This window comes from Ammodytes marinus (genome assembly GCF_949987685.1).
Source record: "Ammodytes marinus genome assembly, chromosome: 2".
In the NCBI taxonomy this organism is placed as follows: domain Eukaryota; kingdom Metazoa; phylum Chordata; class Actinopteri; order Uranoscopiformes; family Ammodytidae; genus Ammodytes; species Ammodytes marinus.
Window position 1 is genome coordinate 15,829,622 of NC_137231.1, and position 27,544 is coordinate 15,857,165.

General features: G+C 44.5%; 1 protein-coding gene across 8 annotated transcripts in view; it reads left to right on the forward strand.

Annotated features, from left to right (window-relative positions):
- The window catches only part of mef2cb (myocyte enhancer factor 2cb), a 62,942-nt gene extending 37,402 nt beyond the window's left edge, over window positions 1-25,540 (forward strand). For 2 of the 8 annotated variants that reach the window (XM_080045557.1, XM_080045556.1), the window contains exons 4-10: window positions 12,627-12,770; window positions 15,670-15,850; window positions 16,720-16,767; window positions 22,125-22,297; window positions 23,719-23,848; window positions 24,251-24,386; window positions 24,780-25,540. In XM_080045557.1, coding sequence (XP_079901683.1) covers window positions 12,627-12,770; window positions 15,670-15,850; window positions 16,720-16,767; window positions 22,125-22,297; window positions 23,719-23,848; window positions 24,251-24,386; window positions 24,780-25,116 — 1,149 coding nt within the window. In that variant the 3' untranslated portion in view covers window positions 25,117-25,540. Of the gene's footprint in view, window positions 1-12,626; window positions 12,771-12,953; window positions 13,092-15,669; window positions 15,851-16,719; window positions 16,768-22,124; window positions 22,298-23,718; window positions 23,849-24,250; window positions 24,387-24,779 lie in introns of all 8 variants that reach the window. The other 6 variants (XM_080045562.1, XM_080045560.1, XM_080045558.1 and 3 more) reach the window with 6 other exon arrangements.
- The last annotated feature ends 2,004 nt before the right edge of the window (window positions 25,541-27,544 follow it).

Consider the following 27,544-nt stretch of genomic DNA (forward strand, 5'->3'; position numbering starts at 1 on the left):
TGGGAGAAATCGATCTGAAGAGGCCTTCAGCCTTTAGCTGCGCTTTGCTTACGCGATTGGCCACGGGGCTGACACTAGCACGTTTGGCATGGGTGGGTGGATGGGAAGTGGAGGGTGGGGGGCTCTCTCCCGCCGAGCCCTGTGTGCCGCTGCTAGGCTACGTCACAGGTGCAGGGACGTGGGTGGGTTGTTGAGTCTGGAGAGAGGGGGGGGGGAGGGAGGGGGGGAGAGGGGGGGGGGGGCTGGAGCAAAGCGGACTTCCTGTTGAGATGGCAGAATGATGAGGAGGAGGTCAAGAACAAGATAACCGGCTAGATTTACGAAGTCTGTATCCCCTATCGAGGAACAATAAGACCGTAAATATGACATCTGATGTGTGACAGATTTAATTAAAACAATTGTAGAAAGCTCTTCTTCAGGAGTAGGCCTATACAAAATGCATGCGCCACTCTCTCTCTCTCTCTCTCTCTATCTCGCTCTGTTGCCGCTGTGCCTGAAGGTGTAGTGGGAGGAGAGGCAGAGGTAGGGGAGCGGAGCTCAGAGTGTGGGCGGCTGGCATAGAGGCCTGCTACATTAGCAATAAAGCTCTATGTAATTAGCATGTCTTTGGTTGATAATTAGCGTTGTTGAGAGAGTGGCACAGAGAGTGTTGCACAGCCTCTCGAGCTACAGCGTGTTTACAAGAGGCTGGAGGGCTTTTTTTCTCTCTCTTTCTCTCTCTCTCACACTCTCTCCCTCACACCTTTTGTGTATTTCTCTTTTTTAAATCCAGCTTTTCATTCAACGTACAGTACATAATGTCTACGATTTGTTTTATTGTTTTGCATTATGTTGAACCTCCTTATAGGTCAGTGGGTATGTGAGGGACAGAAAAAGGGAGATAGATGGATAGAGTGGAGTGGAGCGGCAAATAAGGTCCTGATGACTCACTTGAAAACAGTCTCAGCTGGGTATGACACTTCCACCGATATCTGTGAATGCAAAAGACCAAGAAACCAAAGCTAACCCTCGACTGAGCACAAGTTGTAAAACAAAAGGAGCACGGCTACACGTTATTATTTTCACATGCCCATAATCCTATAATAATCACTTACATACATTGGCAAAGACTGAGAGCAAGGTTTTTATTTATGTTTTGAATGCTTTTATTTAATTCCTTAGCCGCCATGTGTGGCCATGTTGGATGCAATGGCCTCAAAGAGACTGTAATAAACATTTACTACACAGTGTTATCAGCTGCTGCATAAACAACTGGGGAGGCCCACTTAATTAATGTTAATTGTTCCGAGAGACATCCATACTCATCTAGGGTCTCTTATCTTGATGATTTGCAAACACAGAGGTGGACCTTCCTTCATTGGATGTCCATGCTGGGTCCCTGTGTCTCATCCTTACAGTACACTCTTAGTTTGGCTCCATATAAAACAGTCAAACCCGCGGATAGTATTCCTATACTCGCTGTCTGCCAGGCCGGTTTCCTGGACATGTGAATGGCATTAGAGGAGTATTGGGAAGCCATGTTGGGAAAATAGAATAGATCCATCTCTCCCCTTTTATTCCTCTTTAAGAACAATCACTTTGAGCTCCTTTTTGTGATTTATTATGCCAGTATGGGTTTTCTTTTCTCCCATTGCAATAGCACATGAAAGAGTCCTTTCTTTTCCCCTCCCACTGATTGCAGATCAAGCCCAAAACCTAAGCGGCGCTGGCTGGTTCTTGTTGTGATTGAATAGCTCCAAATCCAACAGCACACTTAGGCTGTGCCAAATCCCCGTTCCACAATATGTTTGTTTCCCCCCTCTGTTAAAACCATAGATAGTATATAAAAGGTTAAAACAAAGAAGACAGGTTTGTGAAACAGCTAAAGGGTTAGCGAGTGAGCTGTGTTGGGGAGCTATATCCCCTCAGTGCCTGAATATACCTAAGTGGAAGAAGGTAAGGATACATTGTACTGTATGTGCATAACACACACACACATCACATAAGCCCAGTAGGATGGGTGTTGTGCCTGTGCACCTGTGTGCTCACGAAGGCTGCCCTGCATGTGTACATACATGGTGACAATTGGCTTAAACCCTGCCGAGCTGACGGCATTGTGATGACCTCAGCCAGCACAGCACACACTGGCTCAAGTATCACATGGAATGGCACATGGCTCTTGGTACTGAGCTGACCTGCCTGCCTGGCTTCCTACCTGCCTGCCTGCCAGAGAAAAAGGCTGTTGGACAATCCCATTTCCAGCAGATTAACCTAATCTGAAAGTTCAGCTCACCCTGTAATCTTAAACAGCAGCAGCAGCAGGGATCTGCCTCCCCACCTAGCCTCCACTCGTTTCTCTCCTCTTCTTTCCTCCTTTCTCTCTCCCTCTGTCTTCACCTAGAAGGAACTATTGAATGAGAGAGAGAGAGAGGGGGAAGGGGAGGGACAGAGGGATGGATGAGTGTGAGGAGAGAAGGAGGGAGGGAAAGAGGGATGGAGGGAGAAAGGCTGGTAATTATTTCCAAAGGTCATTCTGTTAATGACTACCCGCTTGGCTAATGAGATTCAGCAAAGCTCCCTCACCATGTTTCACCCGGCGTATGTTTCACCCGTGTGCCGAGATGTGTGAGAAGCACAGGTGTGATTTCAGCCCAGTGACAGTCCACTGGAGGGAGGAAGAGAGAGAGAGAGCGATAGAGAGGGAGAGAGGGTAAGGGGGGGTGGACGAGTGGAAGATAAAGAGAAAGTAAATCAAGCAGGTTTGTCTGGGAGACGGCCAATAGAAAATGTGTTATTTTGCAGTTAAACTGAATGGCTTGCACAGAGTTTCAACTGGTGATAAAAAAAACAAATACTGCGGAGGCTAATTTGTCAGATTTTTTACCGTCTTTTACTTTTTCTAAATTTTAAATCCATCGTTATTAATTAAAATGCCTTTCTCCCTGCTCTCTCATAATATTCTGGCAAGTCAACGGGACATGTGATCTTGCCTCTCTGAAGTGCCAGTGTGCTCGTGTTCTGCCTCGCTCTAGAGAAAATATTTTCCAGCATGTGTGCTATTCTATGTGGTTGTTTGGTTTCTAAACAGCACGGAGAACATTAGCCTTAAGGAGTTTTCGGTGTTGATCAGCTCACTGAATGACTTCTTCTCATGGCTCTCAAAGACTGTATAATTAGTCCTGCTTGGACTCATTTATCCTGTAGCATTTTGACATGTGTCAGCATCCAAGAGAAATAAGGGAGTCATATCATATCAACCCCCTCCCCACCCCCCCCACCCCCCCGTCTCACAGTTGTCCACGGTGATTTTGTGTGGAGTCATTTTGAGGTTTTTATGATAGGGTACATGTGGTGTAACATGGGGTGGAGGTACAGGGTGGGGTTGCCACAGCGCAATCACAGAGCACCTCAGTGTTTACTAGTGATGAAGAGATCTGCAACACGGCTTGTTTTTTTTCTGGTGACCTGAGGATTAAGGTCTGAAGCTGCTTTGACTCGCTAAGTAAATTAACCTTGTGACATTGGCAAGCTAACAGTGTAGCAGTTTGTTAAAACAAAGAGTGTGGTGACAGAGAAAGTGTAGACGTATAACTTTTCGCACACAGTTCATACATTATATTTACAGTGTTAACGCCTTATCTTAAGGTTGGCTCTAGAAGTCGCACATATACTTAACAATCTCAAACATTTGTGGAAAAAAATAAACAAGCTACTAAATGTTACATGTATATATATATATATTTATGTGAAACATCTTCCTGGTGATTGAAGGGTCGTGAATTCAAACAACAGAGGCATGCCTTTGTCTTGCGCCTTTTCCTGTCTACACCCCTTTCTGTCCTCTTCGGTTTGTACTTGAAACTTCAGAAATACATTTGTTTTTGTTCTAAGCCTATGCATTAAAAGGGTGGTGAGACAAAAAGCAGGGAGATAAAAAAAAATAGAACCCTTTTCCTCTGAATGTATCCACTTTAAGTTACTACATTTCCTTACCACTTCCATGTGATTGGCAACATGTACTGAACCCACCACATAAAAACTAGTTTGTTAGATGGTCAGAATAAAGCAGCACCCCCAAAACAACCACCCCCATCACTCTCCTTTATTTGATGTGCCCTTTTTTTTCTTAATAAAACCTCAAAAAGCAGCGGTGGTCTAAAAATAGTGTGTGGTGAAGCTAAAAATAGTTGCCCAGCTAGCGGTCCTTGCTTGGAGAGGGTAGAAGAATAGGCATGGAATCTCTCTCTCTCTCTCTCTCTCTCTCTCTCTCTCTCTCTCTCTCTCTCTCTCTCTCTCTCTCTCTCTCTCTCTTTCACTCCCCCTGCCTTGTGTTTGAAATAGGGTGGGTGGGTTTGTTTTTGAAATAGAGGAGTGAGTAAGCAAAGTGTCAGGCTTTTCATTTAGTCTCGGTCTCTCTCTCTCTCTATTTCTGAGGATCGACCATGTAAATTGGCCCTCTGGTGACCACACATAAAAGAACCATCGGACTGAGACCCTGCGGCAGCCATAAACATTTGATCCCTTGAATAAAGAAGTCTATTATAACAATTCTCTTGAAATGTCTCCTCCCAGAATTTACCAAACAGAGGCTTTCTGTCATATTTTGTTTTGCAAGACACACATGCACAGCTAGTTCGATCTTACCAGACTACATCAATTATTATTTTTATCAGAGAGTAAATATTTCTGGATAGTTATATTTTCTGGGTTGATATAACTAAAATACATAGTCTGAAGGTCTGCCTATGATACCAGTGACAAACCCTGAGAGGGGGTCACCCCCACACACGACAAAGTCAGCTCAACATTGTCTGCTCTAAGTTTCAGGCGGACACACTAGAACACATCTGTCTGCGGCGCCAGCCTCAGACATAAAGAGAGCAAGTTTACTGAGTTCCTATTTTATAGACTTTATGCCGCTTCCACTTTTTAAGAGAGGCTAAAAGCATGATGGCAGATAATGTACATGATCTAAAGGCTGAGCATTTTATTCCACATCAGACGCCCGCTGCCCAGAAAAAGCAGAACCTCAGACAAGCAACTAAGTAGCACTTGGATCGCTGTCAGAGGTGTTTTTTAAGGCCAATATACCAAAGCGGAAGTCTGAGGTACGCACACAACAACAAAGGGAGTTTTTTTTTTAAATAGACTTGTTTGAAATGTGCCAATATGTGGTCCCTGTGGTGTGGAGTGGTGAAAAAGGCAGGCCACTTCTGAGGCCACGCCAGCCAAAAGGCAAGGCTTTTTTTCCACTACACAGCCCAAAACAATTCACGCCAGCCATTAAGATGAAATGATGCCTTGTTCTTTGAAACTATTTGTGGAAAAAAGAATAATGAAGATCTATTTTTATAGATGGCATTCCCTGCCCTGCCTGGAGCCCCCCCCCCCCCCCCCCATGCCCTAGCCCCTCCCCTGCCATGATTGCTGCTTTGGGCTGGGTGGTGTGGAAACTCAAGGTCACAGTATAGAGGTCAAGCGGCTGGTCATTGTTACTCCGGGCCTCCCTCAGGCTCCCTTTTCCTGCAGTGGCACCACGCGATAAGAGACAGAGAGACAAAAGACGATAAGTGACGATCAGTGGGGGGAACAAAGAAGGAATAGAGGATGGCTGGAGGGGCTACTGGAAGTTTTACCCATTGCCACCCTAGAACTGGAGTCATATTGCCGAGGCTGTTACACTGTGACAATCTGATGATAGCTTAAAATATGTCCTTCAAGGCTTTATTGATAATAACATAGTTAGAGACACTTGGGGCCTTACATTAACAGTTCATAAGGTTTCGCAGTGTATATAAAGCAACTAATGCAAGTATGAAAGGCTTTCCCACACGCAACTTGCCTTGACAAATTTGATTTTTGTGTTGCATCAGAAATACATAATAGAAACCTCATTACTCTTATTTGAATAGAGACGTATTATTTAGTGCAGACGGGGTGAAAGATGGGGTAGGTTGAAGGCGCAGACATAAGTACCCTCTTTATTCAGTTTCACTGAGCTGGCATTGTGTCTCATAATGTCTATCTGGGTAATTATACAGTGTAGTGACTATAGTCTGAATGACCACTTTGTACCAAGGGCCGTCAATGCTGCTGTAGCAAACAGTGTTGGATTCTGACATGTGCTTAGTGTTTGTCTATTCCATATGGGAAACACTGCACCATCTGGTATTGTGCTGTGTCCTGCTGGCTATCACAGACTGTGTGTGTGTATGAGTGGGCTCTCGTCTGCATCGGGATCTTCTTAATGGCGATTTTAGCACCTGCACCATCGTGATGCCACACTTTGGGGAAAAGTGGAGAAACCTTGTTGCGCTTGGTACCCCTTTTTTGTCTCGCTTTCTGTCTCTCTCACTTACACTTGTAACACTAGTCTCTATGTTTTTGTGCTCTACCTCTCCCTTCCCTCTTTAGTGTTTAGTTAAGTCAATCTAGTAATCCCTAAACAGCTATTAATTACACAGTTAGCTATATAGTGTTATTACTGAACACACAACCACTTATGCCCGGGGATGATGGATCCCAGACGCCAGCCTTTGATTTCCTGATTATAGTGCAGCATGGGCACCAGGAGTGAGGGGCTTCAAAGCCACCAAATCACTGAAAAGTCATTGATGCAATAGTTTTTCAAACGTGGTCTCAACCAGTTTATAGGAATGCACAGATGATGACAGAAAAAAAAAACGGGCAGGGACAGACTGTGATTTGGGGTCCCATTACTCAGATTGGTAACCTACAAAATCAACCATCTTCCCCCCTAATGCTCACTCACTCACACATACACACACACACTCACACACTCCATGTAGCCATCATCCATGGGCATGCCCCTCGACATGGTCCTGGCATGTTCAAACCACGCTTCATGAAACTGTGGCCTTCTTGCCTTTGGTCTGCCATCTGCTTCCAATAAGCTAAGCCAGCCTGATCCCTCTGATGTTCGCTCCACTCTGAAAAGCATAGAAAAGAGCCAGCGAGTTGGAGAGACAGAGAGATTGAGGGGAGAGCGACCAAAAAAAGGAGAACAAGAAAGCATGAGCCAGACAGACAGAAAAAGAAATAGACATAGGAGGAATGAGAGCACATCTCAAACATACTATATGACCCCATCCCTGCCCGCCAGCAAGGCCACCTTTGGTGTGCTTATTGTGCAGCGGTGCCGGGTTCTTTTTAATCTAGAGCGGGTCCACTTCATGACCACCTTCGTCTTGTTATTTGTGATGGGAAGGGACAACGTTTCTCCCCACTGCCTCACCCCTAGTGACACTGAGCCACATTGCTCCTCAGCAATCCGCTCTGACGAGATTGAGTTTGTCAATGGGTAAGAGCGAGGGAGATCCCTGTTGTGCTTTGGTCCTTCAAACTTTTCCACTTTGTGTCACTTTTTTCCCCCCAATACAATCATGATCCAAATCTTAGGTTAGTGTAAAGACCGGTCAAAGAAAATATGCTGCACTACATATGTGTATACACAAAAAAGGCTGAATAAAATACAGAAGATTGAAGCTAATATACATATTAGCTTCAATCTTCTGTATTTCATTCAGCCTTTTTTGACAATGCAAAAAGCTTATTTCATTATCGCCTCCCTAGTTTTAGATGACATGTTCTCGATGACTATTCAGGAGCCCTTGAATTTCATTGTGATTCACTTTTGGATTTAAAATGCAGTTACTGCACACCTACACAAATTCTCACACATTCTGAAAGCAATTCTGTGCAATTTGCAATACTTTTGTTGCGTCTTCAAGGAGTATCTCTGAGTGAATCAAGCTGTTTTCTATCATGTTTGACATTGTGACAAGGCTGAGATCCTGCCAGGCAAAGCTGTTTATTCCAGTGCTATTTTATTATATTTTAATAATACAGCTAACATGATTATCCTTAAGTGGCACAGTTGTTTATGCTTGTATACTATGCTCATCTGTCAGCAACTTGTTTTCAACCGACTGCTGAATTATTCTGCAAAACCATTAACTTCTCCATTTATTGGGGAAAATCCTTTCTTCCCTCATACTATAGTATCTTCTTTCATAAGTCTTGGTTTTGCTTACAATAGTATGTGTATTCTGAAGACCATACAGAGTTGGCAAATATATAAAAGGGCCTATTATGAGCTGACTGTTTTTGTAGAGGGGTTTTTTTGCACTTATGCTCTCAGCCAATGGGGTTGAAGACATTGGGAAACATTCACTGGCCCGGCTGTCGCCCAATAGCTATAAACACAATATTGAATGTGTCGTATCCCTTAAGCCACTGCCAAGATAACTGCAGAAGGGGGACTGGTCAGCAATGAAGCTCTTTCCAAACACAACCCAGCAACTAGCCAAAGTCCATCAGATAGTAAAGATGCACCCGATCAAGCCAACAATGTTTTGACTGCACTTCTGATGAGGCGTGGTAGGATTGCAGGAAATGAGAGAAAGAGGGACAGAGGTATAGGGGGAGACAGAGACATGCTGAGCAGCAGACTGAGACAGAAAGATAGGGACCAGAAAAACCCCAATGGAGAGTAATAGAGAGGGTGAGCAGGGTGGCAGAATGCCGAGCAGACGGATCCTGGTATGGCAGCAGCTCTGGGCAGGCGTCAGCTGTCCCTGGCAGACCCCCTGGGGCCAACCAGAATTCACACCCAAATACGCTCCACAGTTTTTTTTTTCTCTTGAGCTCCATGAAGTTATCACCCACACCCCCAAACTATGAAAATAGTATTAGGCTTTTTTTTTTCCTACGATTAAAACATCCGTTCTCTCGTAGCGCTCATGCCTGTATCACTAAGCTTCTGATTTACCTCAATCTAACCCCATGTTGCCTTACCTTTGCTCACTTTAGTCCTGTAAGCCATCATATAGCCCACCCTAGACTAGGCCATACTGGCTGAGGGTGTACACAGCTGAAGGGTGCCAATGAGACGGGTGTCTAAGTATGTAGGACGCCGTGTCTATGCTGCGCCTGCTTGGCACCAGGCCCTGTGACAAGTAGAGTCATGAGGGAGCATCATGAAGAAGGAGTTTAATTAGGAGCAAGCCTCCAATGGGGCCACAGAGAAAGACACAGAGCCGAGCAAGCATGCACAGCTTTTTCGTCGTCGTCGTCGTCTTTTCCTCTCCGTCGTACTTTTTCTCCTTCTCCTCACTTCACTGTCTGTAGCATGCTCCTTGACTGTTCACATCATAGTAGTGTATGTAGCTTTTTTTTTCTCTCTCTCTCTCTAGCCACCTTTGCTCCATCAATCTTTCTCAGTTATGAACTGGGTTCACACGTCTAAATTTTTTCGTTGTTTTCTGTTGTGTTAAACTGTAGAAGGAGAGTAGAGGGAAGTTGGTCTTTTTTTAATTCAAAAATGGTTTGACTTTCTGATATGCAAAATAACTGAATGGAAAAAAATAGCTCTACACTTAAATACTGTTATTTTATGCCAGCAGTCATTTCTCTTGAAGAATACAATAATGAACATTTTCACACTGAAATTCCGGAAATGTGAATGCGTCCAGCATAAAATTATTAGCGCATGTGGACTAGCACCAAAGTGTTTTTGTTTAATCCTCGGAATATTAACATATTCCCCAAAGACTATATTTTCACACCAGCTCTTCATACCCACCACACTCCTCTTTCTTTTAATATTCGAGTCGCAGCACTTTTTTTGTTTAACATTACTCCCTCAGTCATACTGCAGTATATGTCTTTGATGTGTCTCTTATATAGTGGTGATGTCACTGAATAACAGACTCAAAGCCTTGTTTGGAGCAGCAGTCGAACTACATAACAAACTCAGGGCACAGATAAAGCAATGGGCTATTAGAGTAAGGGGCAAATATATAGGATGACGAGTGTGGTGAGGTGGAGAGTGCCACAGCGAGAGAGGCCCTTCTATGGCTATGTGAACCCTCCGACTGCTCTGATTGGCTGTTGGGTTGTGTGTCAGCCCTTTGGCAACAGGTGTGATGTCTTGAAGCAGGTGGGCATAACTGGGATGAGTGGCATACCGTCCTTGTACCGCACCCTCCAATGTGCTGAGCCCCGCTGGAAAGCTAAGCCACCGGGGGCCACATGCTTCAAAGTCATTTAACACTCACACCCATGGCTCCCTGCAACCCCCATCAACACCCAACAGCAAAGCCCTGCCCGAGCCTCAGCCCCTTTGCCAGACCACCAGCTCAGTTGCCCCATATGGGTGTCACCTTTACCCCAGCCCCCTGTTTCTCCTCTCCCAGAAATGCCCCCTGCTGCTGCTGCTGTTACTCTTCCCAGAATGGAAGTGAATCTCTCATGCACTCAGTGGCGGGTGGAGGTATAGGTGTTGGAAATCTGTGCAAAGCAGAAAGAAAAGTTCTGTTCTCTTGCATGCATTCTCATGTGTATGAAAAGATAGGGCCAGTGGTTCAGCTCTTGTCAGTTTCGACATGATGCATCGCCAAGGCCAGATTGAAACTACAAAAAAAAATAAAAAAGTTTTACATCTCACGCCTTTGCCAAAAAAAAAAGACAGCCAGCTAAAACCTCTGCAAACCCCTTTGTTCTTTTGACTCCTTCACCTCATAGATAGAGCAGAGAGAGAGAGAGAGAGAGAGAGAGAGAGTGCCTGATTCACTGTAGGTCTGTTTGGAAGTCAGATCCTCTCCTGCATCGCCTTTGCTTGATTTGTTTGGTGCGATTTCCTGAGGACTGTCAAAAGATGTGAGAGAGATGCTTTTGAAATTCAGAATTCCAGATTTCCACTCTGGGGGCCGAGTGAGGATTCAGAGAGAGAGAGAGAGAGAGAGAGAGAGAGAGAGAGAGAGAGAGAGAGAGAGAGAGAGAGAGAGAGAGGAGGAGAGCCAGCGATATTGTTGACACGCTTAACACAGTAGCTGCCTCGCCACGAGACGCCACGGGAATCAAACAGTTACCGCACGCAAACAAAAGAAGCCCTCTAAGTTCACTAAAAACCACACTCAAAACAGCCTCTTTGTTGTGCTGACATGAGAGATGACTGGATTGTTATTTGTTTTCCATCACTGTTGTGATGGAGTAGCAATAGCATCCCGTATCTCTTCCGTGAGTGAGTACTGACGGAGACAAACAAATGAGAGGAAGAAGTTCACTGAGATTAACTTATTTTAGCATCTATCTCCCTCCTTTTTTCTCCTGCTCGGTCGCTCTTTTTCTCCGTTTCTTTTTTTTTTCTTGACGCCAACACCCACTCCTCGCACACCCACACATGCACGCACAAACACAGAGACTCATTCCCCTCTTTCCCCTCCCACACACATCGACCGACACGCACACACTCACGGCCGGCAGACGCATGCACACACTGCAAAATACACAGAGAGAGAGAGTGAGAGAAACACACACACACACACATACACACACACACACACATACTAACACGTTTGATCAGCATCAAATTCAGGGTGTGCTAAAGTAAATTTAATTACGTCTGTCTGATATGGAGCTTCAGATGAAAGTAGGAGAGCGCAGTGTGAAGCGACGACTGCACAGACAGGAGCAGGCCCGTGATATTCCTCCTGTAGACTAATCTCCCTTTATTAAAGCCAGGAGGAGAGAGGGAAGGAGGGGGGTTTAGATATAGTGAAGCAGGGGTGGAGGGAGGGGGGCGCCTTTGATGAGATCTCTAACTGTCAGCTACTGTACTTTTCTCTTTTCTTTCGGCTCTGTCTTTGTCTCACACTTTGCGAGGCGAATGAACACATACAGGACCTATCGGTACAAGCCTACTTGCTCAAGCAAACATATACCTCTAGTGCTATCACACTCAGTAATGTGCCCTGAAACGTATCCTTGTTGTTATGGTAGTCAACAATATCTAAAAAAAGGAGAGAGGCAGCTCTCTCTCTCTCTCCCTTTCCCTCTTATACACTCTCTTTTTCTTTGTGTCTCGTCCACTCAGAGGGAGTGGTGAGTGAGTGGAGAGTGTGCTTTTCCGCCTGTCTGCTGTTCCTCTGGCCACTCGAATGGGGGCAGGTGGCCATCAGGTGGCCAAAACCGAAACTGCCACATTGAAATAGCACATATACCACAGTCATGAACTCAAGCATCTCTCAACTGTATATTAATTATATTTCATGACCCACTGATGTAATGTGTTTTTTACTTTATTGACTTTTCCCTTTCCCTTTGTAAATATGAGGTTTCACGGTCCCATGATTTGTCATTTGGTCAAGAGTTTGCTCATTTGTTATGATGATGCGATTAAATCTGTTGTGCCATCTTGAATGTTTACCTGCATGCTGACTCGCTCAGAGCAGCCAGTGTATCCTCTTGTCACCCAATATTGATGGAGGTTAGAATGGAACCTGTCAAAATGAGTCATCGAAAGGGTGGAAGGACCTTTTGTAGAACAATTTCTCAGAAGAAAAACACAATTTCCTCATGGAAAAAAAGTATAGTATATAAAGAATACTTTGGAAATCTATCCATTTGAAATATGAATCCAAATGTACTTATACAATCTCAATTATATTTGTTTTTCTTTTTAGAGTCAACTTCTAACTTGACTAAAATTTTGCCAGTATTCATTCTAAAAAGATGCCTCCTCACAGTTCATCACCATTTGTCACTCCCAAGCTGTTCACCCCGGTTACATTACCTGTTTACCCCCCAAGCCCTTCAACTTTGCTTTGCAACTACTCTGTTTGCAGACATTGAGAAAGAAGGGCCTAAACGGCTGTGACAGCCCAGACCCCGATGCAGACGACTCGGTCGGCCACAGCCCCGAGTCCGAAGACAAGTACAGGAAAATAAACGAGGACATTGATCTGATGATCAGCAGACAGAGACTGTGTGTAAGTACCTCTTGTTGCCTTCCTCTCACTTTTCTTTCCTCTCTTTCCCCCTTTTTTGTCCCCCCTGTTCTTTCTGTCTCGTCCTCCCCTTTTGTTTTTTGTCATGTGTCGTCCACCACCCATCTCTCCGTCCCTTCATCTGTGTTTCCCTCCGTCCGTCTCTGTGCTTGTGGGACCTGGCAGGCTTTGAGCAAGAAGGAGAACAAAGGCGGCGAGAGCCCGGAGCTCGAGTCTGCTCTCATCCTCACCCCACGCACTGAGGAGAAATACAAACAGATTAACGAGGAGTTTGATCACATGATTAAAACTCATAAGATACCTGTAAGTACTGGGTTGACACGACGCTAGGCTAACAAAAATGCTGACTGGCCAGTCACTGTTGCGCTAACCCAGCTAACCACCATTGTTTGCCTCTAGACTAAATACAAAAAGTGAGAGTGAGAGTAAAACTAGAGCGAAGACTAGATTGTATATTTACAGTGAAAAAAATAACAGTCCTTTGATTTTCCCTTGATTACGGTTGAGGAGCGGTCCTCTAATTTGACACGACGGTGACCATAACCAGCAGGCATTTGTGCTAAAGTAATTGCAGACTCTCTCTTATGACAAAGTTTAACCTTACCCGGTGCCCTCCTTGAACCTGTTACCCAGAATGCCTTGCCTGGCTCTCTCCGGGGAGGTGCGGTCTGCATGTGCTTTTCCTTTTCCTGCACAAAAACACGAGGCTCAGTCACCCACAACAACAAGGACAGACACTGTGGCAATGACACAGCAGCAGCAGGCATTCAAAAACTCTCGAGCGTGTCTGCGTACCTACCTCATGTAAAACTCAATTATCACTCATTTTCAATAGCCTTTAGCAGCATCTTTAAAAACATATTTTTTTTAAAAAGCATCCTTGCTAATGGACATAGATCAGTGAAGACAGACATGTCAGCTACTGGATTCATATTATATATGTGACAGTTTCACAGACGAATCTAATCTATAACCAGCTGCCAGAAAAACCACAAAATAAAGGCTTTCTTGCTATGTAAACTGAGCCTGCCCTCCATTCAGAAAGCACCATCTTGGACTGGTTAGTGCTTTAGCCTTTTTCAGAGAAAGAGATAATTCCATGGTAGATCGTTCAGAGAAGAACAGTAGTGTCTAGGGCTGTGTCGGAGCAGGGGGGACATGTGGTTTGGGTGGCTTGGGGTGGAGTGGGTTTTGGGATGGGAGCAGGGCGGGGTTGGGGTTGGGGGTGGGTGGGGGTGGAACAGCATTGAGGGGGGACTTCTGCACACAACAAGTGGCAGTTCAGTGTGTGGTCAGGGTGGCTGCCAAGCACTGGGCCTCTGGATTGCAGGGGACTGTTGAGGGGACTGTGGGGAGAGGTCGGAGGAGGAAGATGAGTGAAAACAGGAAGGATGGCACCGCTTAAAGGACAGCACACAAAATGTGCACACAGGGACGCAGCTCCCCTACTCTTTTGAGAGAACGCACAGAGGTTTAAAAAAGTCATGAGGTACCAAAACTCCAACAATGGATCAGTTATGGGAAAAAAATGTAGTGGAAGTCTTCAAAGAATAAAAGCAGAGACAACCCCTCGCTGGTTAGAAAAGAAAGCATCATCCACTTAAAGTAACCATCTTTGTTGTCTTAAATATTATCTGGCCTGAAAAAGAACATTATCACATAGTAATACATTTGAAGAAGAAGAAGCGATGCTAAGGCACACCTCCCCACTTCCCTGTAAGCTAGCCTGGCTGATGATCTCCCTGATGCGCTCTCTCCTCAGGCTCTGAGACACATGGCAGTAATTTAGGGCCCTATTTTCTACTTCCTAAAGCTAACATGCAGGATCAACCACTTCCAGGGCACTCCCAAGGTTAAGCTTCTCTGCCAAGTGACACAATAAACATGACAAACTAGACGCCGGGGGCCGACAGGCTACATCTACTCCTGTTCTTGATGAGACATGCTGACTGATCCGAATCTACCACTTAAAAACACTTTGCATTAGCTCCACGTGACAGCAGGAAAATAAATGATTCCGAATCGCATCATTCAGTTCTCTGGTCTTGATGCCACTTTTTCTGCAAGAAATACTGCTGCTGACTTTTTTTTTGTGTGAGGTGAAGACACATTGAATCATATTTAGCTCTTTCAGAACAGTAGGATGCCATTAGCTTAATTCCCAGTAAACCATAACCCTTTTTATTTTTTTTTAAATGTAAATAAGCAGGAATGCATCATATAGTGGAACATAAATGCAGTGAACACATCAGAATGTTTTACCCTGCAGTCAACCTTTTGCATTAAGAATGAAATATGACACAACATTTCAGGAGGTGAACTTTTAAAGGAGGACGTACTGTATGTGGCTTCCAAAGTTTGCCTACCTATACCTCCGCTGGATCAAGTTGGAATGACAAAGTGTTGCCAACCCATATATCGTCTTGGGGAGAGTTTGAGTAACTCTGAGAAGAGTTTTCCAGACGCTTTACCCTTTCATTTTTTGTGCAGTGCTTCCCCCTTTAACCATCCATACTGTCTTGTGTTTTTAGTCTTTGTTCCAAGAACTTGTTCTCTGTACCATTCATATAGGCATGTCTATTGTTAGTCGTCCCCTTTGTCCCTTTGAACTTGGCTGTCTGTCCTTTTTCCTCTTGTGTTGGCTGCTTGTGGAGGAACACTGTAGCAAGTCAATGGCTTTTAAATTCCTTTGTGTTCCTAGAGTCTTTCTGAATTGTCACATCTCTCTCTTTCTCTCTTTCCATGTCCATCCTTTTACTCAAATGCCTTGTTTTAGTGTGTTCACTGCAAATGTGTTGCTATCCTCAGTCTATTAATCTCTTGTCTGTGTTTCTGTTTATCCTTCCTTCCCTCTCTCTCTCTCTCTCTCTCTCTCTCTCAGCAGGCCGTGCCCCAATCGAACTATGACATGCCCGTGTCCATTCCCGTTAGCAACCAGAACAATCTCATTTACAGCCACCCCGGGGGTTCCCTAGGCAACCACAACCTGTTGCCACTGGCGCACCACGGCCTACAGAGAAACAGCATGTCTCCTGGAGTGACTCACAGACCCCCCAGTGCAGGTAATACAGGAAGGGCCCTCTCATGCATCCATGTACGTGTGTGTTATCCCATCCGTCTATCTCTTCAATAGTGTGTTTAACTGACTGACTGTCATGCTAATAGACACACACACACACACACACACACACACACACACACACACACACATCAAATGCAATATTTATTTTATTCCACGTAAAGGCAATGAATTAATACATTTAAAAAGTCATCCCCTTTGGTATACATTAAATACACATATTGCCTGCTCAGTTTCTGTGCTCCAAGCAAGTTGATGATTTAATATCATATTGAATCCCAACCCACAGTCCACCTTGATTTAGTGTGAGGTTCTACACATGAGAAGACTGGCCCTATGTATAGGAATTGAGTTGCCAGTGACATAAGCAAAAATCAGGTCTGTTGGTTTGTTATTGTTGTCCAAGGTCCTTTTTCTGTCCCTCTGGTCTGAAGGCTGCTGCCCACACCCTCACCCTGTCATTACAACTGGATGCTAGGAGCGCCAGCGCAAACTAAATATGAGTGTTGGCGCTCGCAGCATCCACACCAAACCGCACACGTTCTGGACCCTCCCACTCTTCCACCTCACATGGCTTAAAAATAATAATGTGTCATTTTTCTTGGACGACAGCTTAATGTATCCACTCGCAGTGTCCAGTTGCTCAGAGTGTTAAGGTTTGGGTGGGAGGCAGTATATCAGTACACATATATCATACACATACACGCACACAGTGGATTGTGATTAAATGAAGTTAGCTTCTGAAAGGCCACCACGTTAAGAGACAGGAGGGATAGTGGATGTTACGTGGGTGTCTATCCTCTAATGGTTTTCTCTCTTTCTCTTTTCCTCTCTCCCTTTTTCATCTTTCAGGTGGCCTCATGGGTGCTGACCTCACCACTGGCGCAGGCACCAGTGCTGGTAAGAATGGCCTCCTCTTCTCTCCTCTGCTAACAGACTGACACACACACACACACACACACACACACACACACACACACACACACACACACACACACACACACACACACACACACACACACATACACACACACACATACATGGCACCCACTCACCCACTCGGGGGCTATAAAATGCATGACTAATAGTAACCCAAACCGAAGTGGAGATTTTGTCCATGGTGTGTTGATGTTAGTGGTCGTGGAGTTCATCTGGGTATGTTTGCCCAGTGCTGGGGCTGTGACACATCCTGCCAGTGTTCAGCTATAAAATGCTAGAACAAGTGAGGGGAAACAGAAATAAAAATTGCACTATACACATGAGCAGCAGATTGACTGACAGGCAGTCAGAGGAAAAACTGGACTTCTGTACGTAGAGCTGAATCTCCCCTGATTCTCTCTCTGCATTTCTAATGCCTCTGGTAAATCAAAACTGGCAAACCCCCTTTAGCTCTTATTTGGAGCAACTTGTTTTTGCCACGCAAACTTGTTACACTGCTATCATATGCCTGCAACCAAATTAATGTAATGCTTGGAGTGGCTCGTCATGCCAAATTGATCCCGTGCAGGGTGGAGCAACCAATGTTTGAGGAATGTGTGTAAGGAATCTTATGTGTTAGCTTCTGTGTGTCAATGGTTTTGTCCCCGAGGGCATGTCAGGCTCAAATTTATGGCAAAGTGACTCCCCGTTAAAGGGTTAACGTTTACAGCCTCCATGTACAGTGCGGAGTGTAAAAATGGAGAGTGGGGGGAGGGGGAGGGGGGGTCAGTGGGGCACAGCTGGCTAGCCTTGTCTGGCCCCTGGGGCTCCATCACAAGGGGTCAATGCCTGGTTTCTCTGTCTGGGCGCTCATCACACACACACAACAGGACCATTTGTTGTGGCGTGTGTTCCGTGGACGGCGTGCTGCAGAGCATGCTTCAAATGTAGCCTTTGTGTCACCGCAGTGCAAGAACAGAGGCACTCTGTGAGAGGCTGTGTGTCGCTCAGCAGCAGTGAAAAACACGACGTGGAGTGAGAGTCATGTGGGAGCTAAAAGATTCCATTCAAAGCTCTCTTAAATCTCATCTAGTGGGAGAGAGAAAGAGCATGGGGGGGGGGGGGAGGGACCCCAGTGATGAATATGCACTGATGGTAGAAGCATGTGTGCAAAGTAGAAATAGTGGGGCAACACAGATGGAAGTGTTCTGTGGACTTGGTCAGCCATTTTATTGATGTTCCTCTAAGTGACTCAGTGTGAGGTGAGGTAGCCCAGTCACTGTGGCACCAAAAAGACTGTTTTAATGTTCCTCTTCTCCTCACGGTAAGTTTTGATAAACTGATTGTAGAAGTAGCTGTCTGGCCCATGTATGAGTGCCTTAAGTGGCTTAGCCGCAGTGAGATAGGAGGGGCCTTGTGTGTCTGTTTGTGGGTGTCTGTTTGTGTGTGTGTGTGTGTGTGTGTGTGCGTGCGTGCGTGCGTGCGTGCGTGTGTGCGTGCGTGCGGGATTCAGACATGCACATAAACACAACACCTCCTTTGTGCGTCAGATGTCATGGTTCCACTGTCTGTTAAGAGAGAAAATTACAGCTTTCAAAGCCAAGCCCACAGTCAAATTAACATCACCTGGGTTCCTTCTTTGGTTTGAAAGCATTGCAGAGACATTTTGCATCTTAATCCCACTGGAATCTACCATGTCCTCAATCTGTAAACTTAGAATTCCAGCACTCATTATCTACCTTTTTTCACCATTAAAGTGTTTCTGATATTTGAATTTAGTGTGCATTGTCATCTGAGTAGATTGTGACAGTCTTATGTTTTCATTTCAACTAAGATTCCACAAAGTGTCCCTTTCCCTTTTACAAATAACGATGGATTTTGACAGTGGAAATAAAATATTTAGTACATCCATTTTCAAAAAACATTCCATTTGAATAGCGTGCTGATGAAGATATCCTGGACACTTTCTAGCTCTGACTAGGTTGTCACAATAAATTACATTTTAAAGTGTGTTCAATAGTTCCTTTTATACTATATCATTTTGCAATTGCAATAAGTACAAAATCATTGACACTTTCTAAAGGAAACAAAACAAAGTAGATTTTGGTTGGTAGTTGTCTATAGCGACAGTGTTTTCATGACTTAAAGGACTTGAACTCCAAGCATATCTTGTACTTGACTTCCCATGTAGGAAACACAGACCTGAGGAGGTCATAAACAGTACAGCATGAAGATGCACAATCTATCAACCATTCAATTCTTTAGATAATAACTTAGGTTTTAGCCATCAAAACTCAAATAGAACACTTTGGTTATCCTTTGCAAACGCGAATCATGAAACCCAGACGTACTGCATGGGGCTAAAATCTAAATCACACCGGGTCCCTCGGTAATTCTTGTCCGGCGCAAATAGGCCATACTGAAATGCTGAGTCATCATGTCTCTTCTATGGAAATATTGTGGGAAGTGTGTGTGCATGCATGTGTATGTTCGCTCATTTATATACAGCATGTGTTCAATCTGTCAACTCCTTTGCCGGCGAGCGAGAGCACGAGGTGAGGAAAGAGACAGAATGTGAGTGGAGGAGAGAAAGAGAGCTGATTAAAGGAGCTCCGGACCAAGGCCTGAGCTTGTAAAAACCTCCCACCTCCATTTGTGCAATTATGTAGCTGTCATCTATGCTCCCATCAGCACCCTGCTCACCACCGCACTGCAAGGAATTAACCGAAAACCCTTGTCAGCTCTCACCTTGATCACACACCAATTATTCCCTCACATACGAGGTAAATCTTTAAAAAAAAAGAAAAACCTTGGTCAAAACTTCCGCGGGAGCTCAAAAGCATTCATACAAGAACTAACTGACAGCGAGTCACGCTATCACTGGATCAAACATGTGTGTGTCTCAATCTTGACAGCATCTCACAACCAACTGCACAAGTTTGCAAGCCTTAGTGTGTGACACCTTGGTTCAGTTAGAGAATTCAGGGTTGAATACACATTTGGCCAAACCGCAACGGAAGAGTGTGTGTGTGTGTGTGTGTGTATGGGGAATAGAATGGAGCGCGCCGGTTAGACCACAACAGGACATCAGAAATTTGTTCAGTAACAGTAAAATGTACATGAGTGTAACCACACCTCTCCGTTTGTGTGTATATGTGTGTGTGTGTGTGTGTGTGTGTGTGTGTGTGTGTGTGTGTGTGTGTGTGTGTGTGTGTGTGTGTGTGTGTGTGTGTGTGTGTGTGTGTGTGTGTGTTTGTGTATCTGTGTGAGTCTGTGTGTGTGTGTTTGAGAGAGAGAAAGAGAGAACGAACACTCTTGGTGTGGGGGGTCTTGTCAAATACGTGCATCTCAAAGTGTGCTTAGTTGTAACCAAAGCACCTATATAGTCGCATGATTGAAATCCTTCATCTTTGACCTCAGCTGTCCCTGCACACCTCCGAAATAGCAAAACGCTGCTTATCTGATTCTTAGATCAGATGTTGTTCTCTACATGCACCTTTTTAAATAGCAGTCTAAACAGACTTCTAGCAGGGCTGTGTTTAATTTTGGTACTTCCCCTAAACGGTTGACGCCAGCCTGCGCAGCTCGACTTTATAGCGCATCAGAGGAGGAGAGGGGGAAATGAACCGTGCACATTGTGTATTTAGCTGATAGAGTAGTCAAGTCAACGTGTCGCTATTGAACGCAACTGTCCCAGAATCAGGGTGATCGAGCTACAGAATGGAAAGACTTGAGTCACGGTTCTTGCTTCATTAGCTTAATTAGCTCAGGATTTGACTTTTGAAGTGTTTAAGGACCGGCCTATATGCCTCTCATGATCATAGTCATCCAGCAGATAATTGACTGGACTGCAGCCATCTCTACCGGGGGGCAATACACAGATGTCTGATTAACTCACCAAGATACAATCCATGCCGTCTTGACCAAAGTGTGTAGTAATGTCTCTCTATAGCTCTGTCCCTTTTTTTGATTCATCTGTACAGAAAACACTAATGTACTTCCTGCTGGGTTATTTACTTTAATTTAGTGTATGTGTGGTGTGTCTGAGGTTTCATTCATCCATCTCCACATGCACCCACTCAAACTCACAAAGGGCCAGCCATGAGAATGAGGGAGCGGGAAAACTGAAGAGGCAGCTGCCTCTTGGCTAATGGGAGATTGACGCTGGAACTAAGAGGGACCGATACAAAACACACACGTGCAGCCACATGCATGTCTCATAGCGTCTTAAGTCATTCGGGGCTTATGTGCATTCAGTGTGACAGAAACAAAAAATGGTGCTGATATGCAATCATACACATGTAAAATGATATGCAGCATACAGCAACACATTCAAATGCACACAGTCTATGTCGTTATCATCAACTTCGACAAGCTCACACATCACACATGCCAGCAGAGGCACAGACACACACACACACACACACACCAGCAACACTGTTTTTCTCGTTTTCTGTCAAATGGCCTCATTTTCTCTCACCACTAGCGGTCGTTTACTCTTCAGATTGTTCAAATTGAGCTTTTGAAACTTTTCATTTCCAAACAACAAAAACCTCGCTCTCAAATTAAACAAAGATCAGCAAGGGAAATTGCCCAGGAAGACATCTGCGACTCATTTTCCCCTGGAGTATATGATTAGGAAATTCATTTATGTCTAACGTATAATTCCTGCCTGTCTTTCAAGTGGGAACGTCCACACAGTGCCCTGTGTTCTACCCCTTGGAAGGAGGAAGGAGAAGTAAGGGGAAAAACAGCATGTGGGATTCGGTTAGAAACAAAGACGATGTTGCTTGCGAGAATGCATCGCTCATAATTTTTTCTTTTACTGATGTTCATGGTATTTCGCCCCACCGGTTTTTGAGGAAGAAATGGGTGCTGCACTTGGCCCCTCCATACTTAGGAGAATGCAGATCTGGTGGCGACCCCAAAGGCAGGGTCTTTGTCTGGAAGAACCGCACATGTGTTTAGCTCTGATGGCCAAATGATGGGTCCCATCCCTCTGTGGTCTTGCTACCCGTAATTAGATGTTTTTTTACACGATTCGCTGGCTGTTGCCGGGCACATGTGGCCTTAACTGACAGTGACAGAGGTGGAGGGTGAGGCCCTGGATGCTTTCATTGCATGACTGCCAAACAAACAGTAGTGCTTATCAAGACTAAAAACAGTTGAAATGGACTTTTTTCACAAGTTCTCCAATAGGCCATACCATCTTGGATAGCTGACTTTTCAACATTCATGACACTCCTGAAGCAGGTTTTACCGTGTTCTTTGTTCAAATGCCATCTGATCATACGGAATAAGTCAACGTTTCTCTGTCTCTTTTTCCCTTGCTCTCTCAGGAAATGGATATGGGAATCACCGCAACTCGCCAGGTCTGCTGATCTCTCCCGGTGGCATGAACAAGAACATGCAGACTAAGTCCCCCCCGCCCATGAACCTGGGCATGAACAACCGCAAACCTGACCTCCGTGTGCTTATCCCTCCCGGTGCCAAGAACAACATGCCCTCCATTGTGAGTCATCTTTCAGTCATTGTTCCCCCCCTTTCACCATCACTGTTTCCTGCTTTATGTCCCCTATCTATGTATGGGGGAGTCTCCTGAATTTGTTTGCCAGTATCTCCCATGTCCTCTCTGCAGCTTGAATCTCTTTATCTCAAACTTGGGTTGATGAGGTTATGTTTCTGAAAAGCTTGACTTAAGGTTTATGATATAGTTTTGTTTTTCTAAAAGATGCCTTTGCAGCTTGTTAAAACATGGCACCTTTCTTCAAAAATTTCCCTTTGGCCCAAGTCTGATATACTGTCAGATGTATTTCCTCAGTGTGTATCTAGAGTAGATATTAGCATCCTATTCTTCATACTAGCTCTGTTTCCGTTGGCTCAATCCTACAGCAGCCCAACACCCCCCCCCCCCCCCCCCCCCCACCTTGTTCCAAACTAAGTCACCACTATAATATTCTTACTCACACTCACTAATTTGAATTCATCACCCTCCCCTTCTACTGCCATCAGTCTGAGGATGTCGATCTGCTATTGGTAAGTCAGACTGCAACTCAAATTTAGAAATGAGAACAACCCTAAAGGAAAAGTCCAAAAGAATCTTAAACTTGAAAACAATTTCATTGGAAGGAACTGGTCAAGATAGTTATTGAGAGAATGTTCCTTGTATAACTGTGTAGAACCTTAGCCTAACCTCTTATTTTGCATTATAAGAGGTTAGGAGACATTACTACAGCTAGATACAGCATTTTGTTTAGAAAAGCGGTCCCGACTCCAGAGTAACTTTCACCTTTATTGTTGCTGACTCTGCTGAGGCTCCAATGTCACCTCACATGAGGTTTTGTAAGGGCACACAGTGCCATCCAGTGGTGTGTCAGAGTAAAAGCAGCCTGGCCTCTTTACTGCCTCTGCCCTTGAGTAGGTATTCTCCTCCATTTCTCCCTTTTATCGTTTCGCCTGTGAATTCAGTCTTGCGCCACACACATACCGCTCACCTCTTTCATTACTCAAAATGTAGAAATGAAGGGCAGCAAAACAGGACACTTTGGTTTTGCATCAAACCTCCAGTATATTTCTGCCAACCCCGCGGCTGTGCTACAGTAAAGTGCCTCTCCCTTGCCGTCGCTACCCGGCGTTGCTGTGGAGACCGATGGTGTTACTATAGCGACAGTGGGCCCTCGGAAAGGGTGGTAAATGATAGGGTTGGCAGGGTTCAGCCGTGCCGCATGTCAAGTGATTCATTTCCCCAGAAGTTGGCATCACATTCATTCTCTCAGCATCTGTTGAGGGAGAGAAAGAAAATTAAAATAAACTTTCTCGCTTTATGGCACTTTTTTGTGTTTTGATTGTTTTGTCTGCGTGTTGATTTCATGTTCTCAAGCCTCTCCCATCTCTCCTGCTCTCTGTCTCTCTCTTTCCCTTCCTCTGTCACAGAACCAGAGAATAAACAACTCTCAGTCTGCCCAGTCATTGGCCACCCCTGTGGTTTCAGTAGCAACTCCCACTCTACCAGGACAAGGCATGGGTGGCTACCCATCTGCCATCTCTACTTCTTATGGTACCGGTACGTACCGTAGTGTGTGTGTGCTGTGTTATCTTTATACCTTCAAATCTCATTTTACCATAGACACAGGCTCATTCCTTTGATTCCTTGTATTGATTGCCCCTGTACTATATCCAAATAACCCAACAAATCAAGTGTTGTTTTACATAGTGTGCATCAAAAAAGAAACATAATAATAATTTGACTCACTTCAAGTGATATGTGTTGCTTTTGAAACCTCCTTCCCTAATGTAAGTGTTATACACCAGTTTAGCAGCAGAGGGGGCTATTGCCACACCAGCGAACACAGAACACATGGCAGCAATATGCTTCAGAGCTGCATGCAGAACTTTTTTGAACTTCTTCAACAACCTGCAATCTCCATCCCCCTCATCCTCTGTATGTGTGTTGTTTATTTTGCAGAGTATTCCCTCAATAGTGCAGACCTGTCCTCCCTGTCTGGTTTCAACAGCGGCAGCTCCCTTCACCTCGGCTCAATGAGCGGCTGGCAACAGCAGCACCTTCAGAACATGCAGCACTCAGCCCTCGGACAACTCGGGTGAGTGGCCCTGAACAGAACATTTGAGGCGTTGCGTTGTTGTGAACTGCATGATGTAACACACCAATTATCACTTCAGAGTCCTTCACTATTTTCAACCTTCATTTGCAAGCTCCAACACACATTATGACACCTCCCTGTTTTCATAAACGTGTGTGTGTGTGTGTGTGTGTGGGTGTGTACATGTGCATGTGTGTGTGTGTGTGTGTGTGTGTGTGTGTGTGTGTGTGTGTGTGTGTGTGTGTGTGTGTGTGCGTATTTGCGTGTGTGTGCATGCATGTTTGCGCGTGTGACACACCACTTACGTATTTTTATTTTTTAAATCACCTTGTTTCTTACTCTGTAACTCTTTAACCCCTTTTTGCGTTTTCCTCTCTCTCTCCTTCCTTACAGAAACTGCTCTAGCTCTCACTTATGTCAGGGTTCAAATCTGTCCCTGCCCTCTGCTCAAAGCCTGCACATCAAGTCCGAACCTGTTTCTCCTCCTAGAGATCGCACCAACAGCTATGGCGGCGGGGTAGCGATGCCCCAGCAGAATCCCTCGTCCCGCCAGGACTCGGGCCGTTCCCCTGTGGACAGCCTGAGCAGCTGCAGCAGCTCCCACGAGGGCAGCGACCACGAGCATAGGAACGACTTCCACTCTCCCATGGGCCTGTCGCGGCCCGCCCTGGACGAGCGCGAGAGCCCCTCCATCAAACGGGTGCGCCTGTCAGAAGGATGGGCCACATGATAGCTCTGTCCTGGTCACACCGCGCCCCACCACCCCACCACCCAACCCCCCCAAGGCAGTGCCCCGAGTTGCCCCCGAGATGCCCCCCGACAACGCAGCGTTACCATGCCAACCTCCTCACCCCCCCCCCCCCCCCCCACACCCAAGTCAGCTCCCTCCTCCTCTTCCTCCTCCTCTCACTCGAAATCACGAGTCAGTCACCACCCAAGAACCCCATCTCTTTAACGCTGAAGGAAAGAAGAAGGGACAACCCCTCTTCGAAAAATACGTTTGTTGTTTCTTTTCCCTTTTTTTTATTCTCTTTTTGCTTTTGAGTGTGTGTGTGTGTGTGTGCTATACATATTGACATTATCTAAAACAGTGGGGTGTTGTAAAAGGGGGGTTTGGGGGAGGGTGGACGTTTGGGTCAGGGGGTATATTTTTTTTGGGGAACTATGCATAAAGTGTATTGTGTGTGGTTAAAAAGAATCACGTATGCATATATCTTTACACGTGTGTGTGTATGTGTACATATATGCATATCAACAAATAAACAAAAAAAGATAGTCAGGTACTCTGTTTCATAAAAACGTACTTACACTTTGCCTCAGCGATATATCAGTGACTATAGAGACAAAAAAAACAAGAAAGGAAAAAAAAAACATTAACATGAGAGTGAGTGTGTCCAGTGGAAAACACCTTAGCACTTGAGTTGGACAAACAATACATGTGTACAGTGTCAGTTTCATTGCTATATACCTTCTCTGCAGTTCTCCCTTGCAAAAATGTGTGTTAACATTAGATGATGTCATGTTGCAGGTTCAACGTATTTATGTAAATAGAGGGTCAAGGGGGAAGGGCCAGGGGTCAGAGGATGCCAGACATTACAAGATTTATTTACTCACTAAATGAAAAGCTATTATGCAACAATTGAAGGATTGTACAGGTAAACGGGCAGACCCAATGACGTGGTGGAACCTTCGTTAATTTTAGCGCTCCCCTCAAAGAACGGAGCCGAGCGAGGACCACCCTTTGATCTAAGAGCTACGTTAGTGTAATCAAGGCAACTCTGGATCTAGTATTAATATTCAGTGTTAATAAACAGAAAAAAAGGAAAAATAAAAAACAATTGTACGATACACTTGCTTATATTTTCATATGAAAGGAATACAATGCAAAGCATTTTTGTGGCTTTTTGTAGTTTCTATAAGCCAGAATGTGTTTTTGATAGCTTTGCTAATAAGAGATGGATAGTTCGCCCAGAGGGGAAATGACAGGGCTCTGAAGCCCTAAGCCATGAAAAAAACAGACTGAGATCCAATGCTTTGCTGAACTGTTTTATCTTTGTAGAGGTTTGTTTTTAAACGTGTATTTCTAATGATATATAATAATGGTAATATTAAGAATCTTTAAAAAAAAAAATCTGTGAAATTAACATGCTTGTGTATAGCTTTCTAATATATAAATATATATACTAATGATTTGTGTTGGTTTCTTAGTGGAGTTTTTATGTGCAGTTGCACATGTTGTCTGGTTTGTTTCATTTGAGCCCTGAACAGTGATGTTTATAGGGGTGTATTTAGTCTAACCTTCAAAACCAGCTGGAAAGCATTGCCAGGGTTTGTTGGGCGTAGGAAAAGACAGGCCTGAATGCTGACAACAACAAAAAAAACCTGTTTGTGGAAAATGTCACAAGACTGGAACTGGGGATGACACAGAAATACCAGTTGACACATGATGTACATGACTGTCATGCTGACGAGGAAATATGAGCGACCCCTCGGCCCCTGTCTGGATGCAACTTCAATGCATCAGATATTTCACTCTTCAGCTGAATTGGCTAATTTAATATAGTTAATCTCATGAAACATGATTATGACATTATGCTCTGCTTCATCTTCACCGAAATCTTACCTTGCGACGCTACACAAGCCGAAGACCCAATCTATATCATTTTCTTTTGAATCATATTTATATAATATTATTTTCCAATTGCATCGTGGGTAATTATCCCCCATCAAACCTAATTTGATTCTGTGTCGTCCTGTGTGACTCCTCATGTTCCACTCTTCAAAACAGGATCCCGCATCATTAACCACATGTCACTGACAGCTCAGCGTCAGACACACCAGGACAAATTGATCATGCTGGTATGAAAGACGCACAAGTGTTTATTTTTAAATAAATAGCTGTTTTGATTTTCTCTTTTTTAAACAATGAAACTAGCCACATATCTCTCTGCCTCCCAATCCCGTATCTGCTGTCACTTAAGTGTTATGATATTTCTATGTGCATATTTCATGCAGATTCACTATGTTGTTACTGTATACAGTCTGTTGTGTAGTCAAACAGGGGCAGAGCCTCTCTAATGGTGTTCTTCTCTTTTATTTTTTAATTCAAATACAAAAAGGTTGAGAAAAAAAAACATAAAAAAACAAACGTGATGTTT